We start from the raw sequence: 23,782 nt of genomic DNA, 5'->3' as shown, positions 1-23,782 counted from the left end.
AGTTCCCCTTCCCCCACACTCTATTTATCCACCCAGGGTGCAACCTCCCCCCCCCCCCCCCCCCCACACACCCCCACACACACTTACTCCTGCCATAATGGGCGAGTATGGCACACAAAAGCCACCGCGTTGAATATCAGCACGGAAAAGGAACCTTCCGGAGGCTGCATTGAGAAAATAAATTGCTTCTGCTAATGCCCCTTTCATTACGGTACAGCCCCTTAATTGTGCTGGTGACAGGCCTCTGGCTATAGGGTGGGGGGGGGGGGGGGGGGGGGGGGGGGGTGATGGGCACAGAGAGTGCCGAGAGAGAGAGACGGGTGACACTGTAGCAGCGCGGCGGTGCTGGGGCCTGGGGGGAGGGGGGGCCGACGCATTGCCAAACTAAAAATACACCACCGGGGTAATAAGGTGGAAGAGCAGGCGTCACCTGAACGAAACAGGCCTGCGAGGTGCACATGCTGGCGCTGCTCAAGCACCGAGGAGCAGCAGATACACCATGCACTTTTTATATTATTATATTGTACTTGTATCTATACCTTAATCACAGTCGGTTGTGTGATAGTAAAGGGTTAACCTTCTGTCGTGTGGCAGTGAAACGGTTAACCTTAGGGGTGGGGGGGAAATCGATACGTAGTAGTATCGCGATACTTTGAGTGGCGATACTGTATCGATACAGGGACGCCAAGTATCGATATTTAATTATTCATAAAAAATTTAAATGTGTATAAGGAAGTTACATTGTTCATTTCAATACCTGTAATAGTACAGTAGTCCACACACACGCACACATGTGCATTCAGTTAAGTTGGAATATGACTGTAATACAAACAGTTCAGTTTGTCAGGTACATGCAACACAGATTACAGTGTTTACTGTCTGCTTGAGAAAATACCATGTTCTGCAATAAAGATTATTGAAGTGAGATGAACAGGCTGAACTTTATTTTATTAGATAAAACATGTTGACAAAGTTTTACTTTGCAGTTGAAAAAAGGTAATAAATCGCAATATATCGCAATATTAATATCGCAATATTAATATCGCAATACTCAGCATATCGCAATATATTTAGTATTGCAATACTATCGTATCGTGACTCAAGTATCGTGATAGTATCGTATCGTGAGGCCTCTGGTGATTCCCACCCCTAGTTAACCTGCTGTTGTGTGGCAGTGAAAGGGTTAACCTTCTGTGTGTATTGTCGCAGTGAAAGGGTTAACCTGCTGTTGTGTGGCAGTGAAAGGGTTAAGTGTATCTCTATAGTGTATATTATGATAAAGTATTCTGGTAGCGGGGGTGCGAATGCAAACGGTTAACCCCCGCGACCGGCGAATGAAACCTCGAGAGGGGCGGACTCGTTAAGATGAAAATGTGCAGGTGGTTGATCTCTCCTCCGTAGCGAGGGGGGGGGGGGGGGGGGGGGGGGGGGGGGGTGACATCATCGAGATGTACACTCCCTCCTCCTCCACTGCAGTGCTCCAGGGGCCGAGAGGCCAACATCTCAAGGACATCAAAAGGGCTTCAATCTGAAAACAACAGACCTGGCCAGTGTCAACTGTCACTTAACCCCCCCGCCCCCTCAGCAGTGGGCCATGGGGGGGTGGGGTGGGAGAGGAACTTAGTCAAGGGTTCTCTTGTTTAAAAAAAACCTTCCATTCTGCCTCGGCAGAATTAGTAAGTGGCCCAAAGGAACAGAAAAAAGGGCGCCGAGTGGGACCAGGGCTTTGTTTCCGTGAGGACTAAAGCCTCGCTGTGGCTCCTCAGGACGCCACCGGGGATGAGGGACAGCGAGAGGACGGGGATAAAAGACCGGGCTGGAGACGAGAGTGAGAGAGAGGACAGGAAATATGGACAGACGGCGGGGGAACGAAGTGAAAGGAGAAGGTCTAGGGAGGAAGAGGAGAGACGACTAAGAGAATACCGCATAGCCGCCATTAAGCCTTTCACTGCCACTCTACAGACGGTTAACCTTTCACTACCACACTACAGACGGTTAACCCTTTCACTGCCACTCTACCAAATGGTTAACCCTTTCCCCTGCCACACGACAAAGGGTTAACCCTTTCACAACAGAAGGTTAACCCGTTCACTACCACACTACAGAAGGTTAACCCTTTCACTGCCACATGACAACAGGCTAACCCTTTCACAACCACACTACAGAAGGTTAACCCGTTCACTACCACACTACAGACGGTTAACCATCTGTAGTGTGGTAGTAAAAGGTTAACCTTCTGTAGTGTGGTAGTGAAAGGTTAACAGTCTGTAGTGTGGTAGTGAAAGGGTTAACCGTCTGTAGTGTGGTAGTGAAAGGTTAACCTTCTGTAGTGTGGTAGTGAAAGGTTAACCTTCTGTAGTGTGGTAGTGAAAGGTTAACCGTCTGTAGTGTGGTAGTGAAAGGGTTAACCGTCTGTAGTGTGGTAGTGAAAGGTTAACCGTCTGTAGTGTGGTAGTGAAAGGTTAACCTTCTGTAGTGTGGTAGTGAAAGGGTTAAACCTAGTAGTGAGGTAGAGAGAATCTACAATGTCTATAGTGTAAAAAAAATCTTGGTGAGCATGTGAACTTGCGATGGGCGTTTTTTGACATCCTCACGTCTAAATTCAATGTGACAATTCACTCTCGGTACAAATATCAAAGAATGTATTTTAGAATGTATTAAATCACAGAGCGCTCCCCGAGTCGTCTAAACACAACGTTCATCAGCCGAGGTGTGTTTTGGACGACCGGGGGGGTTCTCTTATTATAGTTTCTGTATAAATGACGGTACAAAGCGGCGAGGATTCGCTCGGACAAACACGGCAGTCCGTTTTGTTGTGAAAATGTAGTCAAATTGTGCAGCAGAAATGCCATTACAAACACAGAGATGGAAATGTCTTCCTTAATCAGCATCCAGAAGCCCCTCTCTGCTTGTAGGAATCCTTCCTCTGATCACGGACACACCCCGCTGGCCGAGGATTCTCTCAGCCTCCCACTAACGTAACAACAGCGCCTGGTTTTTGAAAGAAGAAAAAAAGGTTTTTGTAGCTACAATATTTTAAGATATATAATGTAATAGTGCTGTACAGGTGTAAGGCTGAAACGATATGCCATTTGGAAGAATCGATAAATCGGGACAAAATTATCGATAAATATAGATTTATTATTTTCTTTTTATTATTATTATTTTTAAATGATCGCGTAAATTGGTAGTGTTACCTGAAAACAGTAGTTTCGCTTTACATACGTTGCAAACAACAAATGTATTGCCTAGGGATGCCCCGATCACGTTTTTTGCCACCGATACCGATCACCGATCGTCGTGAGTCATATCGGCCGATACCGATCCGATACCAATCGTTTTTGATTAAAATAAATTAAAATGTATTTTATATAATTTTTTTTATTTTTTATTTTTTTTTATAAAATATATATATTATATAATTAGACTTGTACTTGTATTATCTGCAAGACATCGCCACCACGCAACAAGCTCCACTGTCTGTGTGTACTCCAGTAGCCTCCAGCTACGGCCAGGATTCTCCGGAGCTGCAGCTGGGCCTATACTCGAGTAGCCTCGAGCTACGGCCAGGATTCTCCGGCGCTGCACCTGGACCCTATTGGTATAACGTTACTTAACTGTGCTCAGCAAGCCCTCAGCTCGAATACGCATCGAATCAGTGTTATAAGACATTGATATCAGGAGCTATCTGTAGCTACTGCTAGCCGGATATATAACGTTAATACAACGCCTCAGTGAATTATTTAGTTCAATGGGACATTTAGTTTTGAACAGTGAACTAACGCGTGAGCTAACGCGAGCTAACAGGTATCATACACATCTCTACTATACTTGCTGGAGCGTTTGTTGATGTCAGGAGCTATCGGTAGCTGGCCGGCTAGATACCATTCGGTTAGACAATGCCTCATCATGTATTAAACTAAAAGTGAATAGTTGACTGGGTCATTTTGTAACGGTAGCTAAGCTAACGTTAGCTCAGGGAGACGCCGTCCTCCCGTGTCCCGTCTCACTAGAGTAGACCCGTGTTTGCATGCGTGCAGGAGGGGCTGGAGGGATGAGCAGACGCCGCAGCCCCCGGTGTCTGAGACAGAACTCAGCGACAGCGAGTGAGATCGGGTTTGACGATCGGTGAAAATAAAGCATTATCACCGATCACGATCACATATTTATACTGATTATCGGCCGATAACGATCGGTGGCCGATCGATCGGGGCATCCCACTATTGCCCTCCAACTTTTATTTCTTTTTTAAGAACTTTTTTTTTTAACATGCATAATAAAGTACCGGTATGCATAAAGTTCATTGGGAGGGGGATTTGTTTACACATTTGAGAATTGTTGAGAATCACAAATAAAAATTAAATCACGTCTGAAGACACTGAACCAAAACGTAACCCTAGAATATGTTAGTAAACTAAATGGCAGGCGCTGCCTTTGTAAACAAGAGTGAAGGGAAAACTTTTCAGGCTCATTTCAAACCAGATTCCCCCTGAGGACAGTTCGTTTGTTCAGTTATGAAGATATATACTTCTATACATTACTTCTGACTCTTGCTAAATGAAATGCAAGGACTTTCAAGTACTTTTCCAAGCACTATTTTTCATTTAAAATGCAGTTTATTTTATTTTATTTTTTTATTATTATTATTTTAAATCTGATCTGAATATTTATGGCTTAAAACCAATTTCCGACAATTAGTTAGACTTTAAATGGAAGAAAATGTCTTGATTTAGAAATGTTTTATCATGGATGAACAAAACGTTCAATACGAATGGTTGATTTGAATTTCATGGACTTTTTAAGCACCTAGAATTGGCTGTTATCAAGGAATTCCAGGCCTTGACTTTTTTGGGTAAAAAATCAAGCACTTTAAGCACTTCAAGGACCTTGTGCGAACCCTGCACAGTGCAACTTTAAAACCTGTTGGTAAATAACACACTAAGTGAAAAGGACACTGGCTATGGGATTGTTTGCCTATGAACATGTAATTACAAACAAATAACGATATTTCATAACGACACTTCTTTTTCTTTTTTTATCCACTTTTTCTTCTCCTGTTTTTCTGTGTTTTTCTCCCATCCCAATTTAGTCGTTATGCCAATTCCCCCCTCCCCTTCCTGGTCGTTGCTCGCATGTGCCCCCCACTGGTCGGTCTAGGGAGGGTTGATAGATACTATCGCATGTTCCCTCCGATACATGCAGAGTCAGCCAGCCACTTCTTTTCACCTGCCAGCGCGGACTCTCATTGGTGAGGTGTAACGTGTGGGAGGCTCACACTACCCTCATCACCATCTCCCTCCCTCGCTGTGCAGGCGCCCTGACCGACCTCACCTGTAGGAGTCGCTGTTTACAACGACCAGAATACCACCCCACCGGCTTCCCTCCCGCTGACTCTGCCAATCTGCCTCATAACAACACTTTTCATAATGGTTCAACCGTCTGTCAATCAGCACGAACGGGGTGGGGGCAACATTCAGACTAAAAGCAACAGCAACAGCAAAAAGAGGTCCAGCTGGACAAAACAAAAGCAGTGTATGACAACTTCCCCCTAACAATGCCTCGAGTCAACTCTATTGTTAGATGCATCTTACATCCTGACCCATTAACACATAGATCTACGTTTCTGTTGCCCGACGGTTGAGTGCCGGAAACGTAGATCTACGTTTCTGTCACAGTATTTATTTTATTATCTATTGCCATTCATAATTCAGGGGGGCACCTTGTGCATACTGTTCTGAGTGTGTCTGAGCTGGCAGACGGTATTATACCGCCCTCTAACGCCTTCGGCCAGTAATTCACCCCGTTAGAAACGGGTTGGTTTATTTTCTCTACCGAGCTGCACCGGTCTAAATCACATTGCATGCGTGCACGACAAAGGATAATAGTGATAATCTAGCGTTGATTTCAGGAAGATCCGATAATCAGGCGAAAAATGAAAACATGTTTATTGAATTACACAAAAACGCTGTTTTCATGTCTTTTCCCTGCAATTGCTCACAAGCGGCCGGACTATGTTCGTATTCAAAACTGTATAAAACGGAAATGTACGGATGAAAAAATTATCTGTTTTTTGCACGTTGACCAGAAGCAGCTCAATGAGACTCGACGGCGTTATTAGACCCATAGCTATACTATAAAATATATGTTTAGGTCTACAAAGTACAACTACGTTTACATGGGGTTAATGGACGGCACGGAAGTGGTCACTTCCAGGAAGGGGCGTGGCACTCAATGTGTTAAGGATTTAAGTTATTTATTCATTCTTTTTTATCTTTATTCTTTACTGTATGACGCACAATCTCAGGAGGGTCATACAGAACCAAGCATTCCACTGTAATGGACATACTGTACCTTATATGTGACAAATAAAACAAAACTTGAAACTTTAACTTCTTCTTTGAAGACGTCACTAACAGTCGACTATCTGCAAACGTTGGCCAATCAAAGTCGACTATACAAATCCATAGTCAGGGACAGGCCTACTTTTTACACATAATATGGCTGTTTCTCTGCTCCTCTCTGTAGCGAGAGGCAGACCTGAAGCTATAATGCGGGATCATGAATTTCAGTTTTTCCGAAAACGGGACTCACTAAAAACTTGGTACGTCATACAGGTGTCACACATGGGGCGCAACAAGGTCCATTGGTGGGATTATACACGAGATACCATGTTTTTAGAAAGTCGCGTTTGCAAACTGTGCCCCTTGTCCACTGGTGCGACCCCATCCAAGCCTAGGGTCATTTAGAGCCACGTGTGATAACAACAGAGTAGACCATGGATACAATGAAATGCAAAGAAAGGCCGAAGAGGGGAACCAGATAAATAATATTTTAATGCTAGTAGACAGGTTTATGACAGTTTTACAGGTCATTGCACAATACAAATTGACAGCGTTATTACGTGAACAAAAATCGGACTGATCCACGAAAGGTCGTAGGTGTAGAATTATTAAACTATCCACTCGGACTGAAGGTGGCAATTCACTAATGACACACGACACCGTGGTATCATAATATTTAACCGATATAAAGTGATTTACAGAAGAACAAACGAATGAATGGCTAATTGATGACGTAGGATGCATAACGAGGAAATAGGCAAGCTTGACACGAGTGCGACTCAGGTTGATCTAGTGGCCGGGTATTAGCATTAGACGGCCGAGGTCGAAGGTCAGACGGGAAAACCCCGGAGAGATTGACTGAAGGTGGAGTGAGGTGACATCTCTCGGGGAGTAGCGTCTCTACCAGCTCCAGATGTGGCCCCGGGGGGGGGTTAACCCTTTCACTGCGACAATACTCAGAAGGTTAACCCTTTCACTGCCACACAACAGCAGGTTACCCCTTTCACTGCCACACTACAGAAGGTTAACCCTTTACTATCACACTAGTGTATATGTTCATATATGGCACACATCTGCACAAATAACCCATCTCATACTGAATGCATGTATCCCCCCCAAGACCCCCATATTTCACACCCTGCCTGTGTAAAGACTTCAATTTGTATGTGTGTGTAAGCATGTGCATGCCTGATGTATGAGTGTGTAAGCATGTGCATGTCTGATGTATGTGTGTGTAAGCATGTGCATGTCTGATGTATGTGTGTGTGTGTGTAAGCATGTGCATGCCTGGTGTATGTGTGTGTAAGCATGTGCATGTCTGATGTATGTGTGTGTAAGCATGTGCATGCCTGATGTATGTGTGTGTAAGCATGTGCATGTCTGATGTATGTGTGTAAGCATGTGCATGTCTGATGTATGTGTGTGTAAGCATGTGCATGTCTCTCTCATGTATGTGTGTGTAAGCATGTGCATGCCTCTCTCATGTATGTGTGTGTAAGCATGTGCATGTCTCTCTCATGTATGTGTGTGTAAGCATGTGCATGCCTCTCTCATGTATGAGTGTGTAAGCATGTGCATGTCTCATGTATGTGTGTGTAAGCATGTGCATGTCTCTCTCATGCCGCTGCAGCCCCCCCCCCCCCCCCCCCCTCTGGGAGAGACTAAACAAAAACCATTAATTGAATAAAGAAAACTGCAAGGCAAAAAGGCAGGTGGAATGTCTGAGACACGCATTCTTATAGGCATTCTGTCTCTTTCTCTTGGCAGCGTGTCGACAGATGTATGTTCTACCCGACATAGATTTCTGGCACATTTTTGGAGAGGATCGGATTCACATCCTTGGGCTGCAAGACAAGACGGGGAAACATCTGTGTGTCACACGACACAATCCTAGGCTTTAGATATCGTCCCCCACCGTGTAGAATTCTGCTTCTCTTCAGTATTTAAAAAGATGAAGCCTGGCACCCAGGACGGATCTATAAAATGTTAAAAACCCAAAGAGCAAAGATTAGCGATAATATTGTCCGATAGCGGTGATTTTACTTGACTCGCCCTCACTGGCACATAACTCAACTCTCATACACACAGTACTCGCCGATTGTAAATTGAACAGCTAACGACTGGAGACGTTTAAGGGTTTCATAGTTTAACGTTAGGGTTAATAAATTTAACTTAAACAGTAGACTTCATTTTTACCAAGCTTGTGAGGCTTGTTTAACATGTACAAATAAGAAAAGACGTAAAGTTAGCTTGTTGACAATAAGATAGCATTAGCTAGCTAGTAAATCCAATATTTTCATGGCACACGATATAACTAGGGTTGGGCATCGTTTGGATTTGAACGATTCCGGTTCCGATTCCGATTCTCCATATCGATTCCTGTTCTGAACGCTTCTCGCTTCCGATTCTTTGAGGTGCAGGTCACAGCTTATTTCGCAGGAGATTTTTAATTTTTTTTTTAATTTTAAAGAATTTTCATACTATTCACATTTTCAGTTGACTTGATACAGTTTAATTTGGTTGCTGTACTGTAACTAGGGTATTAATTAACAAAGTAAGAAGAATCGAAATGCAGTTTAAGAATCGAAATGCAGATATGTTACTTCCAGAACCGGAAGTTAGGAACTGGTTCCTAATTAGAACCGGTTTTCGGTGCCCAACCCTAGATATAACGTTCTAATGTTAGCATGACTGGTATAGTGCAAAATTAATGTAACTCACCCTTCCATCATGTAAAACATGTGATGAACGTGCACTCAAGAGCACGGGAGAAGACGTGCACGGAGCTCGCTGTAGGGTGCACCGCTACGTCCTGAAGGGTGCACCGCTACGGCCTGAAGGGTGCACCGCTACGTCCTGAAGGGTGCACCGCTACGTCCTGAAGGGTGCACCGCTACATCCTGAAGGGTGCACCGCTACATCCTGAAGGGTGCACCGCTACGGCCTGAAGGGTGCACCGCTACGGCCTGAAGGGTGCACCGCTACATCCTGAAGGGTGCACCCCTACGGCCTGAAGGGTGCACCGCTACGGCCTGAAGGGTGCACCGCTACGGCCTGAAGGGTGCACCGCTACATCCTGAAGGGTGCACCGCTACGTCCTGAAGGGTGCACCGCTACATCCTGAAGGGTGCACCGCTACGGCCTGAAGGGTGCACCGCTACGTCCTGAAGGGTGCACCGCTACGGCCTGAAGGGTGCACCGCTACATCCTGAAGGGTGCACCGCTACGGCCTGAAGGGTGCACCGCTACGGCCTGAAGGGTGCACCGCTACGTCCTGAAGGGTGCACCGCTACGTCCTGAAGGGTGCACCGCTACATCCTGAAGGGTGCACCGCTACGGCCTGAAGGGTGCACCGCTACGGCCTGAAGGGTGCACCGCTACATCCTGAAGGGTGCACCCCTACGTCCTGAAGGGTGCACCCCTACGGCCTGAAGGGTGCACCGCTACGGCCTGAAGGGTGCACCGCTACGTCCTGAAGGGTGCACCGCTACGGCCTGAAGGGTGCACCGCTACGGCCTGAAGGGTGCACCGCTACGGCCTGAAGGGTGCACCGCTACGGCCTGAAGGGTGCACCGCTACGTCCTGAAGGGTGCACCGCTACATCCTGAAGGGTGCACCCCTACGTCCTGAAGGGTGCACCGCTACGGCCTGAAGGGTGCACCGCTACGTCCTGAAGGGTGCACCGCTACGGCCTGAAGGGTGCACCGCTACGTCCTGAAGGGTGCACCGCTACGTCCCGCAAGATCAGGGAGTCCAGGGTGAAACGCCTGGTTTTCAGGGAGTCCAGGGTGAAACGCCTGGTTTCCAGGGAGTCCAGGGTGAAACGCCTGGTTTCCAGGGAGTCCAGGGTGAAACGCCTGGTTTTCAGGGAGTCCAGGGTGAAACGCCTGGTTTCCAGGGAGTCCAGGGTGAAACGCCTGGTTTTCAGGGAGTCCAGGGTGAAACGCCTGGTTTTCAGGGAGTCCAGGGTGAAACGCCTGGTTTTCAGGGAGTCCCGGACAAAATGACACTCACTGTAGGCGCCGTAATGGATGGAGGTCTCTTTATTATCATTCAGTATTCTATTTGTGTTGTATTATTAGTTGTACTGTCACTTTAGGTGGTGGGCGTGCTCACGGGAGTGTGGCGCTAATGGGGGTGTTTTTATGGAATTTCATTCGCCTTTTCACGTTGTTGACAGTTCACGGAGGTCGACAGTTCACAGATAGAGGGGGTGAGAGTTAGGAGTGCATATTTTCTTTTGACCGCAAGCACGCAAGAACGCATCAGTGTCAGTATATTAGTGTATGTAAATAAGGGTATTTTTTTTGTCTCATGAAGCGAAAGAATAAAAGCCTCAAAAGTATTTCCTGGACGTGGAAAAGAGTTATTTCACGATGCGCGTCAATTGTTTGAACTCCTCCACTCAGCCCCTCGGCACTACCTGTCTATGACAGTCTACTGCCGCAACACTCACCTTCACATTAACATGGGCAGCGTTGATTCACTCAGTGGCTGGTTTGATAACACGGCATGACGCACTAGAAACGCGTCCGTTGCAGACCACAGGTCATAGAACTGGATTAGATAGAAAGGTACTTTTCCATAGTGCATCGTGATCATTTCCTTATTCGCATATTAACTCTCTTTATGTTCATTAGGGGTGTAACGGTACACAAAAACCACGGTTCGGTACGGGTTTTCGGTACAGTGGGGGAAAGTTTGTCTTTCCATGTTCCACTCAGGCGTGATGTAGTGTGCAGTAACTAATTGTACTTGTAGGGCCGTCAACGAATATTCTATATTGAAATTAATAATCGACTTGTAAAAATGTTTTAAGAATTATAATAAATATTAGGGGTGGGAATCGCCAGAGACCTCACGATACGATACTATCGCGATACTTGCGTCATATATCGCGAGTATTGCAAATCTTTTTTAATAATTTTTTTTGTTTATAAACGGTTCGGACTAGGAAGTGACTGTGGATTCACTCGGTGGATCACAGATAGATATGAAAAAACTACTATACTGTACCTCCACAAATAAAGTACAAACAATGTTGATAATGAGTTATAAATAATATAGAACTAATTTGTAAATGTTATACAAATATAGTTATAAATGATTTAATAATAATTTACGAATGTATATAAATGGTTTGTTCATGATTAGTTCATTATCCACAAATACCTTATAAAGGTCTTATAACTGAGTGTTATTATAAAGTGTTACCAAAATGTAATAAAAAAATTAAAAAGAGAAAACAAAGAAACACTCTGAAATGTACAGTATCATTCAAAAAATGAGAATTTTTTGACAAAATGTAATTTGAAAATAAAACCTGTTGTCGTGAGAAATAAATATATGGCATAATAACATAATAATAAGTTGATATGATGTAATTATTTCAAAAGTATTAAATTATTTACAATTGTATTTAATAATGTACATGCAATTTAATTATATAATTAATTATGACATAATTATTCATTTAATCGTGGCACATGTGGTCGGTCCTCCACCGCACACGGCGACACCAACAACGGGGCAAACTTCACAAATAATAAAGAAAGAAAACACTTGAAGGTGTTCCCCGTAAACAACGCTCATGGCCGGCACAATGGCGAACATGTTCTTCCGACGCCGTTCCCTCTCCATCATTCAGACGCCGTTCCCTCTCCATCGTTCCGACGCCGTTCCCTCTCCATCATTCAGACGCCGTTCCCTCTCCATCATTCAGACGCCGTTCCCTCTCCATCATTCAGACGCCGTTCCCTCTCTATTGTTCAGACACCGTTCCCTCTCCATCATTCAGACGCCGTTCCCTCTCTATTGTTCAGACACCGTTCCCTCTCCATCATTCAGACGCCGTTCCCTCTCCATCATTCAGACGCCGTTCCCTCTCCATCATTCAGACGCCGTTCCCTCTCCATCATTCAGACGCCGTTCCCTCTCCATCATTCAGACGCCGTTCCCTCTCCATCATTCAGACGCCATTCCCTCTCCATCATTCAGACGTCGTTCCCTCTCTATCATTCAGACGCCGTTCCCTCTCCATCATTCAGACGCCGTTCCCTCTCCATCATTCAGACGCCGTTCCCTCTCTATCATTCAGACGCCGTTCCCTCTCCATCATTCAGACGCCGTTCCCTCTCCATCATTCAGACGCCGTTCCCTCTCTATCATTCAGACGCCATTCCCTCTCCATCATTCAGACGCCGTTCCCTCTCCATCATTCAGACGCCGTTCCCTCTCCATCATTCAGACGCCGTTCCCTCTCTATCCTTCCGACGTCGTTCCCTCTCTATCATTCAGACGCCGTTCCCTCTCTATCATTCAGATCCCGTTCCCTCTCTATCGTTCCGACGCCGTTCCCTCTCCATCGTTCAGACGCCGTTCCCTCTCTATCATTTGATAAGATCAGTGTGATGCACGCGCGGGCGGTGTCGGGCTGACTACGTTAAATGATTCACACTTATATATACGAGCTCCTCAATTATTCAAAGAGCGGGAATAATTACCCAGCAGGCATCTGGTGGGAGAAGAAGGAGTTAGTGAAAACTGGGGGACAAGGATGATGCAAGCACCAGTCTTGTGTTGGGGGGGTGGGGGGGGGGGGTCCAAAAGAATTGGAAAAATGATAGTAAAATGTATGTAATGTAGGGTATGTGGGTTACGCTTTGGGACGTTGTTAAAGAGAGTAACGATTTATAGTGTCAATAAGAGGCTTCAGAAGAAGTTGGGTGGGTGGAGATGAGAGAGAGAGGGGGGGGGGTAACCGTCTCCAAAAAGCTAATTCCCTGGTGAACCTTCCTGTTTACAAACAGGGCTTCTGTGTGCAGATCAACAGGCCAGAGGACAAGCCTGTCAAACAAACACCGCAGGGGAATGTCTTGTTTTATTGTGTATTCTACTGATTATTGTGTGTGTGTGTGTGTGTGTGTGTGTGTGTGTGACTGTGTGTGTGTGCGTGCGTGTACTGTGCGTGTGCATGTCTCTCTATTTTAGAAAAAAGGTGAGATGAAACGAAAGTAGACCCTTTTCAATTAAATATCAGCATAATAATAACTGCACAAGACAATGACATAAAGAAAAGTACGTCATATCACATTGTAATTTGTACCGGCAAAACTAAATTCTGTTACACCACCGTGCAGATATGGTGGTATGATATTTTGGCCATAATCGCCCAACTCTATACTATAGTCCATCCACGGCCTGTCCTCCCGGTCCTGTGTGTGTGTGTGTGTCTGTCTGTCTGTCTGTCTGTCTGTCTGTCTGTCTGTCTGTCTGTCTGTCTGTCTCTCAGCTGTCTGTCTGTCTGTTTGTCTGTCTGTCTGTCTGTCTCTCATCTGTCTATCAGCTGCCTGTCTGTCTGTCTGTCTGTCTGTCTGTCTGTCTGTCTCTCATATGTCTGTCTGTCTGTCTGTCTGTCTCTCAGCTGTCTGTCTGTCTCTCAGCTGTCTGTCTGTCTGTCTCTCATCTGTCTGTCTGTCTGTCTCTCATCTGTCTGTCTGTCTGTCTCTCATCTGTCTGTCTGTCTGTCTGTCTGTCTCTCAGCTGTATGTCTGTCTGTCTGTCTGTCTCTCATCTGTCTGTCTGTCTGTCTCTCATATGTCTGTCTGTCTGTCTCTCAGCTGTATGTCTGTCTGTCTCTCATCTGTCTGTCTGTCTGTCTGTCTCTCAGCTGTCTGTCTGTCTGTCTGTCTGTCTGTCTGTCTCTCTGTCTGTCTCTCTCTCTATGTCTCTGTCTGTCTGTCTCTCAGCTGTCTGTCTGTCTGTCTGTCTGTCTGTCTGTCTGTCTGTCTGTCTGTCTGTCTGTCTGTCTCTCAGCTGTCTGTCTGTCTGTCTGTCTCTCAGCTGTCTGTCTGTCTGTCTGTCTGTCTGTCTATCTGTCTGTCTGTCTGACCTGCGTTCTGGTCCGTATCCCCCTCAAATTGGATGCAATGCGATTACCGTCCAACTCAAAGCATATGTTCCGAGTTGCTGAGTGTTTCGTTTCAGGAGACGACGATGACGGGGAGGGGGGTGACGGTGAGGGGGGAGGAGGGGGGGTGAGGGGGTGACGGTGAGGGGGGAGGAGGGGGGGTGAGGGGGTGACGGTGAGGGGGGGGGGGGGGGTATAAAGAGAGAAACATTTTATTTTAAAAAACAGACGGGCAGGAAAAACATAGCAAACAGAAACAGGGTAGCTGGTTTATGTTTGTGTCCCTCACGTGAGAGAGAGAGAGAGAGAGAGAGAGAGAGAGAGAGAGAGAGAGAGAGAGAGAGAGAGAGAGAGAGGTCTCATGCTCCTAAGAATGTTTCACTTTGACTTCTGGGTTGCGTTCCAAAGCATTAGCATGTAATTGCTGCTGATGGGGTCTGTGCGCTCACCCTCTGTGTGTGTGTGTGTGTGTGTGTGTGTGTGTGTGTGTGCGTGTGCGTGCGCGCGCGAGTGTGTTTTCATATGTGGGTCAGAGTGTGATACCTTCCACACCACACAAAAGGCACCGCTGTAGTCCATCACGGAAATCTAAATATTCTGTCTAGGGGTCCGTCCGTCTGTGTGTGCACCATGGCGGAGGGGGAGGGGGAGGGGGGTTTATAATAAAACACAAGATACTCGTGTCCTAATGAAAAGGCTAAGCGCTCAATGGAGGGAAACCCGATCTCATAACATATACTGTAATATAACGTTATGTTATATATAACATTAGTTACACTTCAAAAATACCTGCCTCCTTTCCTTCTGCGGTTTGGAGCGGCGACTTTATTTATGTCTAAATACTGTGGATGCAGTCAGAGAGTTGGCAAGTTGGATCATTATCTCTCAAATCTAAACAAGCCTTACTTTCCCAGAACAGAGCACGTATTCTATAAGCACTCAGACATGGCGGGGGGAGGGACTGACAGGAGAGTGTGTGTGTGTGTGTGTGTGTGTGTGTGTGTGTGTGTGTGTGTGTGTGTGTGTGTGTGTGTGTGTGTGTGTGTGTGTGTACATAACGCGTGTGTCTATGTGCGTGAGGAAGATACTGGGGTTGAAAGAATGAATGGCTAAAACACTGGGGTCTCTGTGAAGACCAGGAAACGGCCTTAATGTATTTATCTAAACACATCCACAGACGGGGCCACAGCACAGCGCTCCTCCTGCAACAACACGGCTCTCTCTCCTCCGAGCCTCACGCACAGAGATTACAACACGCTGCGGGAAGAGAACACATGATATATAGCCTGATGATCCCAAAAAAACAAGTGATCAATTATTGTCTAAAAGCTATGACAAAAGCTTAACCCTTTACTATCACACTACCGACGGGGGCAGTGAAAGGGTTAACCTGCTGTTGTGTGGCAGTGAAAGTGTTAACCTTCTGTGTATAGTCGCAGTGAAAGGGTTAACCGTTTGGTAGTGCGGCAGTGAAAAGGTTAAATGCAAATGCTCAATGACTACCGTGCGACATTAACCCCTCCCTCTACATCCACTGCACACGCTCACTTTAGATACTCGACTCACAACATTCACTTTTTAACACCGCACCATATTTTATCTATTTATTACAAAAAGATTTTGCACTGCATCCGTACCTCATTTAAAAAGAAGTTAGCATTTTGTACCTCGTCGTTTGCATTTTGTACTTTAGTTTAGTTTGTATATATTGTATAGTGTTTGGACTTTATTATTTTCTATTTGTTTTACTGTATGCAGCACATTCTCAGGGGCTCATACAGAACCAAGCATTTCACTGTAATGTACATGATGTACTTTATACGTGACAAATAAAACAAAACTTGAATATATTTTTGCCACTGTCACAGAGCGGACCGGATCATTAAAATCAAGTCCCTCGAAAACGAAAAACAAACGTTAACCAAATAAAAACTAAGAATTCATACACCCTACCCCCCCTTTTTCCTTAAATGTACCACTGAACTAGCATTTCAACACGAGTCAACCTGGGCACGTAAAGTTTCAAGTCGTTTTATTTGTCACATATAAGGTCCATGTAGGCCTACATTAGTGAAATGCTTGGTTCTGTATGAGCCTGCTTCATACAGTAAAAAAAAAAGGAAAAAGAATAAAGGCCAAACACTATACAAAATATACAATACACACAAACTAAAGTACAAAATGCTATCTTTTTTAAATGTAAAATGCTAAAATTGGGTAGGGATGTAGTGCAAATCTTTTAGTAATAAATAGATAAAAAATATGGTGTAGTGTTGAAAGTGTTTAAACCAATGCAACTGTGTAGGATGAGTGACTACTCGTCGCAAGAGGGAGGAGACGAAGTGTGCATAGTCGAGTACGTAAGGTCGACACGGCCAACCTGGTGCCCAACATTAAGATGGACTGCTATGGAATAAAAATGCCAAGTCCACGACCACTTTTCCATTTATTTTCTCTTGCTACGTCGGACCACGAGGGGCGGACAAGATGTTCATTCTGTCCCCGAACCTGCTCAGGAGTCGAGAGGTTCGACGTTAACGAGCGAAAAGGTCTCTCGTACCTCTCGCGTTACCGGCTCCTCCGCTGCCAAGAACAGCAGCAATCCGTCTGCGCGGCTACACCGTCCACAGATGTGCTATTGACCGCACGCGGCACGGGACAGACGTGTCACAGCTCTCTCTCTCTCTCTCTCTCTCCGGCCCTCTGGCGAAGAGCAGAACCTAACCCACCACGCCACACCAGAGTAATGTTAGATAACCCACCAGACCAGAGTAATGTTAGATAACCCACCACGCCACACCAGAGTAATGTTAGATAACCCACCACACCAGAGTGATGTTAAATAACCCACCAGACCAGAGTAATGTTAGATAACCCACCACGCCAGACCAGAGTGATGTTAAATAACCCACCAGACCAGACCAGAGTGATGTTAAATAACCCACCACGCCACACCAGAGTAATGTTAAATAACCCACCAGACCAGAGTAATGTTAAATAACCCACCAGACCAGAGTAATGTTAAATAACCCACCACGCCACACCAGAGTAATGTTAAATAACCCACCAGACCAGAGTAATGTTAAATAACCCACCAGACCAGAGTAATGTTAGATAACCCACCAGACCAGAGTAATGTTAGATAACCCACCACACCAGAGTAATGTTAGATAACCCACCAGACCAGAGTAATGTTAGATAACCCACCAGACCAGAGTAATGTTAAATAACCCACCAGACCAGAGTAATGTTAAATAACCCACCAGACCAGAGTAATGTTAAATAACCCACCAGACCAGAGTAATGTTAGATAACCCACCAGACCAGACCAGAATAATGTTAAATAACCCACCAGACCAGAGTAATGTTAAATAACCCACCAGACCAGAGTAATGTTAAATAACCCACCAGACCAGAGTAATGTTAAATAACCCACCAGACCAGAATAATGTTAAATAACCCACCAGACCAGAGTAATGTTAAATAACCCACCAGACCAGAATGTTAAATAACCCACCAGACCAGAGTAATGTTAAATAACCCACCAGACCAGAGTAATGTTGAATAACCCACCAGACCAGAGTAATGTTAAATAACCCACCAGACCAGAGTGATGTTAAATAACCCACCAGACCAGAGTGATGTTAAATAACCCACCAGACCAGAGTAATGTTAGATAACCCACCAGACCAGAGTAATGTTAAATAACCCACCAGACCAGAGTAATGTTAAATAACCCACCAGACCAGAGTAATGTTAAATAACCCACCAGACCAGAGTAATGTTGAATAACCCACCAGACCAGAGTAATGTTAGATAACCCACCAGACCAGAGTAATGTTAAATAACCCACCAGACCAGAGTAATGTTGAATAACCCACCAGACCAGAGTAATGTTAAATAACCCACCAGACCAGAGTAATGTTGAATAACCCACCAGACCAGAGTAATGTTAAATAACCCACCAGACCAGAGTAATGTTAAATAACCCACCAGACCAGAGTGATGTTAAATAACCCACCAGACCAGAGTAATGTTGAATAACCCACCAGACCAGAGTAATGTTAAATAACCCACCAGACCAGAGTGATGTTAAATAACCCACCACGCCAGACCAGAGTGATGTTAAATAACCCACCAGACCAGAGTAATGTTAAATAACCCACCAGACCAGAGTAATGTTAAATAACCCACCAGACCAGAGTGATGTTAAATAACCCACCAGACCAGCGTAATGTTAAATAACCCACCAGACCAGAGTGATGTTAAATAACCCACCAGACCAGAGTAATGTTGAATAACCCACCAGACCAGAGTAATGTTAGATAACCCACCAGACCAGAGTAATGTTAAATAACCCACCAGACCAGAGTGATGTTAAATAACCCACCAGACCAGAGTAATGTTAGATAACCCACCAGACCAGAGTAATGTTAAATAACCCACCAGACCAGAGTGATGTTAAATAACCCACCAGACCAGAGTAATGTTGAATAACCCACCAGACCAGAGTGATGTTAAATAACCCACCAGACCAGAGTAATGTTAAATAACCCACCAGACCAGAGTAATGTTAAATAACCCACCAGACCAGAGTAATGTTAGAATAACCCACCAGACCAGAGTAATGTTAGATAACCCACCAGACCAGAGTAATGTTAAATAACCCACCAGACCAGAGTAATGTTAAATAACCCACCAGACCAGAGTAATGTTAAATAACCCACCACGCCAGACCAGAGTAATGTTAAATAACCCACCAGACCAGAGTAATGTTAAATAACCCACCAGACCAGAGTAATGTTAAATAACCCACCACGCCAGACCAGAGTAAGGCCTAAAAAAAATAATGGTTTGTTTCCAGTTGCTGACCGACCCTGCCGATTTAGGTGCGACCCAATATATTTTATGAGTTTAAAAAAAAATAAAAAAAAATATATATATATTCAAATAATTTTCTTTTTCTTTTTCTTTTGAATAAAGTTTCATAGAAATCTTAGTCAAACCTTTAGTATTATGGATATTAAACATGCTGGCAGAGTACATGCATCCATGTTGTTGTGAACATTTTAATTAAATAAAGAAATTCCCTATCCATAGTCGCCGTGGGAAAGAATAAAATAAAAAATAAAATAAAATAAATTCCCTACCATGGCCTTAACTGACAACCAACATGCCTAATGTTGAATAACCCACCACACAAGAGTAATGTTGAGAGTAATGATGAATAAATGAGGAGAGAAATAGACACTGTGCTCACACGCCACGCGGACGACACGGCGCCACCGATAACATACATGTAACTGTGACACGTGGCACACGGCACACGTTTGAGATGGAACAGAATCACAGGGTCAGGGGAGAACTTGTTCGAGTTCGTGGGTGAATTTGTCTGTGTGCATCCATGTGTGTGTGTCGCCTGACATGTATAATATGTATCTTTGTGTAGCGGAAACTATGCTTGTTGAGTGGCCTTAAATGTCCGTAAAACCATACTGAATATAGAAAGTTCACATCTGGTGTTTTAACTGGTGGATTCAAATAAAGCAATTAATATGTGTATTCGTGCGTGAGTGAGAAAGAGTGCATGTCTGTGTGTATTATGTGTGTGTGTGTGTGTGTTTGTGAACTTGTAAGTCGCTTTGGATAAAAGTCACAGCTAAATGACTAAATGTAAATGTGTGTGTGTGTGCGTGAGTGAATGAGTGAGTGAGTGAGTGAGTGAGTGAGTGAGTGAGTGAGTGAGTGTATGAGTGAGTGAGTGAGTGAATGAGTGAGTGAGTGAGTGAGTGTATGCGTGAGTGAATGAGTGAGTGAGTGAGTGAGTGTATGAGTGAGTGAGTGAGATGTCTGCGTGTGTGTGTGCATGTTGTGTGTGTGCATGTGTGCATGTGCGTGTGTGAGTGAGTGAGTGAGTGAGTGAGTGAGTGAGTGAGTGAGTGAGTGAGTGAGTGAGTGAGTGAGTGAGTGAGTGAGATGTCTGCGTGTGTGTGTGCATGTTGTCTGTGCGTATGTGTGCATGTGCGTGTGTGAGTGAGTGAGTGAGTGAGTGAGTGAGTGTGAGTGAGTGAGTGAGATGTCTGCGTGTGTGTGCGTGCGTGCGTGTGCGTGTGTGTGTGTGTGTGTGTCCGCCTGTGTGTGTGTGTGTGTGTGTGCGTGTGTGTGTGTGTGTGTGTGTCCGCCTGTGTGTGTGTGTGTGCGTGTGTGTGTGTGTGTCCCCGCCTGTGTGTGTGTGTGTGTGTGTGTGTGTGTGCGTGTGTGTGTGTGTGTCCCCGCCTGTGTGTGTGTGTGTGTGTGTGTGTGTGTGTGTGTCCGCCTGTGTGTGTGTGTGTGTGTGTGTGTGTCCGCCTGTGTGTGTGTGTGTGTGTGTGTGTGTGTGTGTGTGTGTGTGTGTGTGTGTGTGTGTGTCCACCTGTGTGTGTGTGTGTCCACCTGTGTGTGTGTGTGTGTGTGTCCGCCTGTGTGTGTGTGTGTGTGTGTGTGTGTGTGTGTGTGTGTGTGTGTGTGTGTGTGTGTGTGTGTGTGTGTGTGTGTGTGTGTGTGTGTGTCCGCCTGTGTGTGTGTGTGTGTGTGTGTGTGTCCGCCTGTGTGTGTGTGTGTGTGTGTGTGTGTGTGTGTGTGTGTGTGCGTGCGTGTGTGTGTGTCCACCTGTGTGTGTGTGTGTGTGTGTGTGTGTGTGTGTGTGTGTGTCCGCCTGTGTGTGTGTGTGTGTGTGTGTGTGTCCGCCTGTGTGTGTGTGTGTGTGTCCCTCTACTCACATGTGCACGTGAGGCGGTTGGAAGCGGCTCTGGTTGATGTTGTAGTGGGTGAAGGCCTGCGTGGGGTTGGAGCTGTACTCGTCCACGGTGACGGTCACTTTGCCATGAGCCATGATCCTCCAGCCGGTTGGACATCAGTCTCGGTCTCACCAGGGTTCAAGAGCCGGCCGCGCGGCGCTCATCCTTCAGAACCGCTGTGCAGAACCGGCAGCCACGTCCCGACCGGCCACGCACGGCAGGAACCAGAACCAGAACCAGAACCAGAACCACACACGGCACCCTGCGCCGAGAGGAGAGAGAGGGAATTACAGGCCGACTGCAGCGGGGTTTCAAACAGGAACACAGAGCAGGCTTCACCCTAATCGGGAATTATTAACTAAAGCAATTTTCTTTTTTTTACATTGTGGTGTAGAGTAGAATTGGAAAAAGTAAATACATTTTAACCATCGAAATGAAGACGCGCGTTTCAGTTCAGTTCAGAGTTTTTATTTGCCACATGGAATCATACAAATCAGAGTTTCCTCATTACACAATCATAAATAACATTCCATGGGACAAAAGGAGCAGGAAGAAGAATAAATCTTATAGTTACCTGCCCCTTAAGTTTCTACTTATTCATAATTGGTAGGCTGTGTGTGAGCGGCCCAGTGGCCTGAAACAACCGCTGATGTTAAAAACGTTGCAGACGGTGAGAGAAGCAGCCGGGAGAAACGATCAGTCGACTAACAGTCGTGGAATTTGTCGACTTCATCTATTTACGTTTTACATTTGAGTCATTTAGCTGAACGCTTTTATCCAAAGCGACTTACAGGTAGGTGCTGTACGGCAAGTCAGCAGGAAGGGTGCGACTCTATCAGCTCACGTTTCAAGTTTGTTTATTAATTGTCATAGTAAAATACAGAGAATCATGAAATGCTTTTTTCTGTACGAGCCCCTGGAGTGTGCCGCGCGATAAAAAGATTACAAAAAAATATAAACCCGCGTAACAATGTTCATCAAAGTGTTGAAACTTGGGTGCTGCAGTGTTGAGTGCATAGTAGTAGAGACATACAGTATATTAGTATATTAGGTAGTAATATAGGCAAGGAAGATGAATCAGTGGAAGAGTGTATGATAGAGGACACTGGACACTACAGTCGTTTTTGGGGGGGGGGGGGGGGGGGGGTTCATTTCAGATATTGATTGATTGAAGAAGTGTGTTTTTAAATCGACAAATCTGGAATAACTGTGTTCCCCACACAAAAGCATGTAGAATGACTTCTTCAAATCTAGAGCCTACCAGAAATGTCAGGAAATTATATTCATAATTCAGCATGGGGGGGGGGGGGGGGGGCATACGAAATCGACTAATCGACTAACAAAGTCTCGGTTGAATAAGACCAAAGTAACCGACTGATTAATCGACTAAGAGGGCCGAGCATAAACAACAGCCAGTTACTACATTCATATTTAATAATTGAGAATGGTATATGGTGATATTCATTTATTTGCTATTCAAAATCTCTAAATGTATATATATCTTGTGTAAATAGGCTAGCTTTATTATGTAATTTGTGAGAGCATAATCAGTGATTTCTACTTATTGACGTACATTTGATTTAAAATAAAAAAATTTAATGTTATAGCCTAATTAAAACAAATTGTGGTCATTTAAAAACAAACTGGGTTTTTTTGCGTGCAAAAGATTCAATTCAGACATCAGCTTAATTTCAGTTGATCGTTTGTTGCTTGAGAAAAAGCAACACAAATTCCACAATCTATGTTCAATGTGAAAATGTGGTTAATAAGCAAGTTAATAAATAAGGCCATTGTATGATTTTGAAAGTCAATTAATGGCAACCGATTGATTGTAGGACAATAATGTTGCTAATAATAATAATAATATGCTACAAAATAAATAAACAAAATAAATAAATAACAGGAAGCTTCTCCAGTGGAAACACAGTAGTAGTTGGTGCCAATAGAAATGATCCACAACATCCTTTCCACAAAACAAGTCCACCATCACCTTGGCAAATATATAACCACAAAAAAACACAATTGTGAGGTAGACTACACCCATCTCTATATAAATACAGGACCACGGGTCGACAGGTCTAAAGTGAATGTCAATTAACCTTTGCCTATCAAGTGTCCGTGGCGTCTTAGGCTATACAGAGCCAGACACAGACACACCGGTAGCTGTGAATAGATGAATCGAATCCACATACAGCAAGTAAAATTGGTTTGAAGCTCACTCACCGGGGCGATAGCTGCGTTTGCCTCCCTCGACCCTGTCGCTTCCTCCTGTCTGACCTCCCCTGATTAATAGCAAGTAGCCACTGTGGACTTGACATAAGCACCTGCAGGCTTTTATACTAGACATCCAAGCAGCACGCTGTCACTCTGATGCGGCGACCAGGGGAAAAAAAACCTCAATTAACAAGCCCGTCCTTTCTGGATCATAGAAAAAGCTGGCTGTGGAGTTCATCATGCGATAGTTCATCCAAGTCTCAATTCTTCAATATAGGAGTAGACAGATATCGATGGGGGCACATTGTGTGGCAGCCTATAATAAAATTGCACTGTGCTTTTCAGGCTGAATATAGAAAGGGGAGTTTGGAGAGATCCTTTGCTGAACACAACTTGGGGGCCTCTCAAACAACCCAACCCCCCCCCATAAAATGGCCTATCAAATTCTGTGTGCACCTAAAATTGTCCCAGAACATTATCATCAGGGGGTCCTCCTCCTAAAGGGTGAACTCGTGAACTTTGGATATACTTATCTATAATAA

General features: G+C 44.8%; 1 protein-coding gene and 1 pseudogene across 2 annotated transcripts in view; one reads left to right on the top strand and one right to left on the bottom strand.

The window, feature by feature from the left end:
• LOC311247281 (beta-1,4-galactosyltransferase 1-like) overlaps nt 1–23,782 on the top strand; it is a 489,169-nt pseudogene that overhangs the window by 344,134 nt on the left and 121,253 nt on the right. The window lies entirely within an intron of this gene.
• The window catches only part of mpped2a (metallophosphoesterase domain containing 2a), a gene marked incomplete at its 3' end in the record, with an annotated part of 64,903 nt that overhangs the window by 40,300 nt on the left and 821 nt on the right, over nt 1–23,782 (bottom strand). The window contains exon 2 of the mRNA XM_084337704.1: nt 21,009–21,288. Coding sequence (XP_084193830.1) covers nt 21,009–21,121 — 113 coding nt within the window. The 5' untranslated portion in view covers nt 21,122–21,288. The remainder of the gene's footprint in view (nt 1–21,008; nt 21,289–23,782) is intronic.

The sequence above is a fragment of the Notolepis coatsorum genome (assembly GCF_963971535.1).
Source record: "Notolepis coatsorum genome assembly, chromosome: 20".
NCBI lineage: Eukaryota > Metazoa > Chordata > Actinopteri > Aulopiformes > Paralepididae > Notolepis > Notolepis coatsorum.
Note: the sequence above shows the minus strand (reverse complement) of the source record. Positions and strands in the feature narration are given on the sequence as shown.